We start from the raw sequence: 7,318 nt of genomic DNA, 5'->3' as shown, positions 1-7,318 counted from the left end.
GCAAGTTTGAGGAGGGCAATAATTTACAAAACATTTTTAGTATAGACTTTGGTAATTATCATTTCATTTTTTCAGCTGCTCTTTAATGCTTTTTTTCATCTTGATGATGGATCATGGAGTGTGATCCAAAATGTTGATGCAAAATTTTTTTTACACAATTGAATCCAAAAGTCTCAAACAAAAATTACAAAAGATATCAAATGCTCTATTTCTTGACTACTACGACCAGTCCAACTACTAAATGCTCTGTTTCTTGGCGTATATATGTTCTTCCGTAATTGGGAATCTGAGGCTTGGAGCTTGTGGATCTGTAGCCTAGTTCTAACGTTTCAGACAGTAAATTGTAGCATGTTTTTTTTCGTAGCTAAAGATTAAATTTTAATTTATATTTATAGTCTTTTTAAGCCATTATTATGTTCTATTATATATGTGACATAATTAAAAACTTTGCTACCGATCTGTAACACAGTTGGATATACTTTGATAATTCGTCATTGGTCCATTTGCACCTGGGATCAGTGAGAAAACTATTGAAAAAATTGAACATATAGTTTTTCTAGGAGTTCTAATAAACTGAATTTCATTTCATAGACTGACAACTTAATGTTTCTTACACAGGTTTTAATGGTCAAACAGGTAAATTTCAAATTTATACTTCATGCCCACCAAGAAAAAATCCTTCAGATTAATTTTTCCATTTAGCAAAGAGCTTATACAATCCACAATCAATGTAGCTTTGCAATATCCCATTCAAAACACAAAATTCTGTTCCCTGTCCTCCTGTTTGTTTCCTTGATGTAACAAACGAATCTACTAATTTTACTCCTAATCATCTTTGACAATCTAATAATTTAGTGAAAATAATAAATTTATAGTCAATTCAAATCTCTGGCTGCCATGAAGTTTTTGTTTGACAAGCAGGGTGACCGTCAAATATCATGCCTGCTCATGATGCAGAGTGTAAGCAATATTCATTTTTATGTTGGAATGTAAGCAATATTCATTTTTCCTCCAACAAGTCACATCCAGACAATGTGCTGGTTAAGAGGGGTCAGTATTTCAGTTGGTAGAGCGTTTCAACAGTAAATGGAAGGTGCTAGGTTAGAGTTTTAGTTGATCTAAATGAACTGTAGCTTGACATGTGGTATCATCATTACACACTTATAGTATGGTTTAAAGGATGGTGTTAGAAAAAAATTGACATTTGAACTGATGATGAGCTGACCAAGAAGGACTAATAATTTAATTGGTAGAGTACTCCAATAAGAAATAGAAAGTCCTAGATTCAAATCCTAATCGTCCTAATTGATCCAAATGAACTATAACTTCCCCTTTACTCACTACCTACAATATCTTAATAGAAGTACGGTTCACTTCATACAATCTAGAAGAGAAGCAGATGATACAGGAAATAGTGCTGTTAGCTGAATGTGGCTGCTGGCATTTTACCTCACGACTTAATCTCTGCAAGAATTTCTAAGATACATTCAATTTCCACTGATGCAAAAATCGGGTAGCATTCTGAGAATTCATATCTTCTTTCTCTCCTTCCAGATAGAGAAGTTCAATATGCCTTACTAAACTCCCCTGCTGTGCAAATTGTTCTGGTACTGTAAATGAGCAGCTGATAACATCTCCTGTAACAAACTTGAATCTAGTTGCCCCTTTATAAACACATATTCGAAGGATATTTTTCTCTTTGTCGTTTGCGACGGAATATGATGGAAGTTTAAAATTTTTAAAAGGTGAACAGTTAGTATCTGCTGTCAACATGGTCGTTTCCACGCGCATCTCTGGCACACGGACATTCTCTTTGCTGCATAGAACAAAGCAAAATAAGATGGCTTCACATCTTGTTTCCCTTTGCACTGGAACGCTTAGCCCACCTACCAGGGGATACATTTCTGTGGGTAATTCATCTGCAGGGGATCCCGAAACCTCCAGTTGCTCTAAATAAGGAAGTTCCTGTCATTCAAACATCCCAATCTTATGAATTCTGGAAGGGTTTATCAATCCCACAAATTTCTAATTTCTTTGAAGAAATCCTATATGTGCATCTAATAGCCAGCCTGAAATTAAGAACTAGAGAAAATTTAGAGTTTGCTTATCCACCAGTGCTAAAGAGGCCACAGAAAAACTAGCATACCTTAAGTAAATGATAAATATTTATATCAAAGCTGTCACAGTCTGCCATGCATAGCCTTTGCAGCGATTTGATCTTGGGAGCAAGAAAATGCTCAATATGTGGTCTTGGGCTTGGCAGACAATCATAGTCACAGGGTTCCATGGATTTACAAATACCAGGGTTTTCCTCAAAAATCATAACATTCAACCTTTTGACTTGAGTCACACTAGAGAATTTCTGCAGTTGTGAACAACCAGAGATGTCTAAACAAATGAGACCTTCTGGAAGATCAGTCAAGTCCACAAGTTTCTTACATCCATCTAGTTTGAGTCTTTTTAAAGATTCTGCTAAATCTAATGATGATATTTGAGCAAGACTGTGGCAGTGAGAGAGATCAAGAGCATCCAACTTTGGCATAGAAGACATTATGGAGAACTTTTCCAGTTTTAAACATTGTTTAACGTTGAGATTAATAATACCTCTGGGGAGACAGAGCAGTTCTACAAGTTCACTATTTCTGGCTGCCTTAAGATACGCTAAAGATTTCAGATATTTGAAACTTGATGGAATTTTTGACAACAAATTGTTGCTAATGTCAAGGGTATTTAGGTTGACCAGATTTCCAAAAGTTTGAGGTAAAGCTTCTAAACAGCAGGAAAACAAATATAGCTCTTCCAAGTAGAGGAGCTCTCCAAATTCTTTTGGGAGACAAGACTGTTTAGTGCGACTCAGATCAAGGTAGCGTAGAAGTTTGAGTTGGGCTATAGATTTAGGCAAAACAGTAGAAAATAAAGATGATCCGTTACTGTCACTATCACTCTCTGTTTCAGGCATCTGCAACAATTAGAGATCCTGTGAGTTATAGTAGCTTAGCCATGAGCAGAGCTTAACTGAAAAGGCTAGAAAAGATTATTGAATAGAATTTCAGTCACCTTAAGTTAGTGATACTTTTTTTTCCCACTACAATGCAATCTTTATCTTATGCTTTCTTCATTTCAAGCAAAAAGAAAGGCAGCTCACCTCCAGACATGGTTCGCATTCTTCCAATTGACAATTGGAAAGGACAAGGTATCGCAGATTCAGAGGAAATATTGTTATTTGAGTTCTCAGATGTAAATCCCACCAAAGCATGAATTCCAAATTATGCATGGCTTGCAGAGAATCTATGCCCTGAAGCTCCAAGTATCTTTTCCACATGACCCCTCTAACACTTGACATTTCCTGATTAAGAAATAGAGTTTGTTAGCTTATGTGAAATGAAACTTTAAAATATATGGAAAACTGTAGAATTATGCTTTCAGAGATGCTTGAGCAGAGTTTGGTTGATAAGAAAACATAAGAATATACCAAACTAACGGAAGGCCATAGTTTTGTTGGCTACCTCTTTGCGAGCCAAGACATTGAATATATCCTCCTCACGCCATACTCTACTACGTTGAGCTGGATCGTCCCATGATTCCTCTTCAACCATTCTTCTGCCCAAGTCTCTTATTTGATTATGCATGCTGAATTCACAAAAATAGGGACCAAGTTCATCATTTTGATCTTCGTCTTCAGATTCATTGTATTTATGCTCCTGTATTACTATGAGTGACTTCCCTTCAAGATTTTGAAGACTGGTGTACACAGCCCTGCACCCTAGAACACCCCAAAATTTAATATAGAAATCCATGTTGTAAGCCCGCTTGCTTGAGAAGATGCCATCCTGGAGCTTGAGTGTGATAAAAAAGCAGGCAATGTCTAAGAAAATCCGCTTCTCTTGCACAGGAAGCGCATCATAACTGATTTTCAGGGTCTGATAAATTTTTTCGTACTCAACATTTTCAATTTTGGTCAAGGCGTCACTCCAATATCTAATGTTCCTTTTACCATATAGATGCGCGCCTATAATTTCCAAGGACAGAGGGAGACCCCTACAAGCTTTTACGATTCTCTCTGTCATATCTTTATAGCCCTTGTCAGGGCAGGCTCTGAGAAAGGCATGCCAGCTGAACAACTGTGTGCTCTCTTCTATATCCAGGCCATTCATATGGTAAATAGCATCTACTTGTCCAGCCTCCAAGATACTTTTATCTCGACTTGTAATAATGATTCTGCTACCTTGTCCATACCAATCCCCCACCAGAGCATCAACCTGTTTCTCGTCGCTGACATCATCTAGAATGACGAGTGCCCTAATGGATGCCAGACAGTTCCTCATTACCATTTTGCCTTGATCTGCGCTCTTCAACTTCATCTCAGCTTTCATCAAATCCTGGAGGACATGCTGCTGCAATTTTCTAAGGCCCTTTGTCGACTCCCCTGCAGTGGCTCGAACTTCAGATGCAAAAGAGGAAGCTTCGAACAGGTGATGGATCTCGTTATAAATGGCCTTTGCTAACGTCGATTTTCCTAGGCCCCCCATTCCCCAAATACCAACAATCAACCGATCAGCTCTACTGTCATCTATTTTGAGCAACTTTATCACCTCCTCCGTACGAGCTTTGAGTCCCACAGGGCGTTTTGCCACATCTAGAACAGTAACGTTCAATGTCTTGAGAACGTCTGTAACCACCTGCTTCACAAGCCTCCCTTCGTACCTGCACCACACAACTCCAGGCAGTTAATGCCCTACGTTCTAATTTCAGGAGAACACTGAAACAGAGAATGGTGGTGGGTTTGTCAGGGCAGCTGGTTAAAATTGGTCCTCAATTTGAGGATCCGCCTAGCAGTCGGCCTTATAACACTTTTCAGTAGTAATAATTCCCACTTATTGATTCAATAAAGAGATTACATTTCTAGAGCTAAATTTAGAAGCTTATCAATTTCCTGCAAACATGTTAAGTAAGACGACAATTAATTGGGCTTAACTGACAACACATGAAAAATTTATTAGCATATCTACAGTTTTTAGTGACATCTATAATTTTAAACATTTATTCAACACAGGATATTTTAGTTACTCATCATTCTCACTCTCCCCCTCCTTAATTAAGAACTGAATTTTCTTGGATATCTCGTATATCCCCAACATCCTCCATTAAAAAGGTAACGAGCAGCCTGCTTCTTACTTTTTAATCAGTGACAAAAATGGCCGAGTAGGTTGTTTCACTTTTTTAATAAATATGTAAAGATGCATGATTGATAAGGTCCACTGAAGAAACAAGAAATATACCCCAAAGCCGTTTCAGTGAGAGACCAACCAGAGAGAGAAGAGACTTGGAAGAGCGCCGCTTTCCACGCAGTGATCTCATGGTGTTCATGTCTGCCTTGAGTGTAATGTTTATGGAAAGCCTCAGCATATGGACCACCTTTCTTATCAGGGTATCTCACATCCGATGGCTCCACATTATAAAACAAGGGGATAATTGTTGTGCCTGTAGATATTGACTTGAAATCCCACATAAGCGAGAGCTCCTTGAGACACCATGGCGAAAGGGCATAGTGAGCAGAAAATATGGGTATGTGGATTGCAGAGCTCTGAATGGCACGCTGAAGACTGATTCCAATGCTGTCGCCCTTTTCCAATCGTTCACTGTCTAAGAACACATTAAGTCCTGCAGTTGAGAGAGATTGGTAGAGATGATCGACCAAGGTTTTTCTGACATCGGCACCTCTGAAGCTCAGGAAAATATGGTACCTTTTCTCGCGGTGTATGAGAGTTTGTGATGAAAGAGGTCTGTAATGCTTGAAATCCTCCATTTCCCTCCACGATGTCGAGCTCTCGTTGCTCGTGAAATTCGTCGAAAACCAAGACCCGCAAGTCGCAAAAAGGGTAGAAAGAGATGATTGTGGAAGATGATACGAAGGGATCTACATGTAAATTCAGAATCAACAGGGGACAAGATAAGACCAAGGAATGTACCTGGAAATTCAGTATCAATTGGGGCAAATATAATACGGAGGAATGTACGTGGAAATTCAGTATCAGTTTCTGGTGTCGGCTTGTGGGACCCTTCGTATACAAAGTCTTATACGCACGCGGAAATGATGTCATATTTCAAGTAGAGATGGCGGTTAATTATTTTTTTAGTGTAGAAGATTTGAATTCGGTATCATTTAGGAGTTTTGGTTATTCTCTACATAAAATGGTATATTTGTAATCGATCCACACAAATACAAATTCACATAATACACTATATTTGTACCGATCGTTTTGCATATTCATAGGATTGCCATGGCAGATAATGAGGATTTGACTAGAAAAAAAATGCGTGAAAATTTGCCGTGTTATGCGAATTTTAGGTTTTGTACGAATGTGTATGTGCGTGCCATTTTATGTGGAGTATAGCCACATCCCCATCTAGGTGCCTACCAAACGTCTTTTGGTGCTATTGATATTTATAATAACTTAAACAGAATAGCCTAAAGTCGCTCAAATTTCTTATCAATAATATTGTCTTGACGGAATACATAGGTAGAATGCACTCCAAGCTCTTTGAATTGAATCTTATATTATATATTTGCCTATAAGAAAGTTGTGCAATTTTTAATTATTTGAAATTGTTGAAGTTCAAAGGAATTTATATACGACTTAATTATAAGATGTACATTAATTTATTTATTTTCCCTTAAAGATAGAACTGAATATTCTCTTGATGTGACTTTCCAGTCCTGCGACCAGGTGAGCAGTAATTCACTTTCCCCCTCAAATCATCCCGCCACCATTAATTTGTGTTTGCCATCTTAATGAAAGGTTATCTTGGTGTGACTTTCAAGTCTATCAACTCTGTTGCAGGTAGAGCATTAACTCACTCTCCCCCTCAATTCACCTTTCGAAGCAAGTGGGAAGAAAATCGCTTTGAATATAGGAGCTGTTAAAGGGTTCAGATTTCAAAAATCATATTGTCGGATCTCATGAAATCTTGAACTCAGAATTTTTAAACCGTCTTAGGGCATGTTCCCATGCAGTTGCTTACCTTATTTTGGTTAGCAGTCGTTGCTCAACTTTTTTAGGAAATATTTGTGGAGCTAGTGGCCCCATGAGTATCTTTTTTTCTGCTAATTTTCAAGTGACACCCTAAAATTGGTATTAATAATATTAGTAATAATTTGCACACAAGAAAAAATAGAAATAAAATGTTTTTAAAAAAAGAGGGAAACAAATCTGTGAAGCCATGTGACATTTTTGACAATAAGCAGTTGCTGCTTATTTCTAGCCTCCCTATTTTCCCACGGCTTATTTTCAAATCCTAAATAGTAGATGCTCCACTA

General features: G+C 37.8%; 1 protein-coding gene across 2 annotated transcripts; it reads right to left on the bottom strand.

Moving 5' to 3' along the window:
• Window positions 1-697: 697 nt before the first annotated feature.
• Window positions 698-5,968, bottom strand: LOC131063324 (disease resistance protein RUN1). 2 transcript variants are annotated; one of them, XM_057997104.2, is made up of 5 exons: window positions 5,280-5,967; window positions 3,507-4,704; window positions 3,146-3,346; window positions 2,147-2,959; window positions 705-1,965 (listed from the first exon to the last, which is right to left on the bottom strand). In XM_057997104.2, exons 1-5 carry the CDS (start codon window positions 5,804-5,806, stop codon window positions 1,477-1,479), a joined length of 3,228 nt encoding a protein of 1,075 aa, XP_057853087.1. In that variant the 5' UTR covers window positions 5,807-5,967; the 3' UTR covers window positions 705-1,476. The 2 variants fall into 2 exon arrangements, with proteins under 2 accessions (XP_057853088.1, XP_057853087.1); XM_057997105.2 differs by lacking the exon at window positions 2,147-2,959 and having other exon boundaries at window positions 698-1,965; window positions 5,280-5,968.
• Window positions 5,969-7,318: the final 1,350 nt, after the last annotated feature.

The sequence above is a fragment of the Cryptomeria japonica genome, chromosome 3 (assembly GCF_030272615.1).
Source record: "Cryptomeria japonica chromosome 3, Sugi_1.0, whole genome shotgun sequence".
NCBI lineage: Eukaryota > Viridiplantae > Streptophyta > Pinopsida > Cupressales > Cupressaceae > Cryptomeria > Cryptomeria japonica.
The sequence above is the reverse complement of the archived record's forward strand: the minus strand, read 5'-3'. Positions and strand labels throughout refer to the sequence as shown.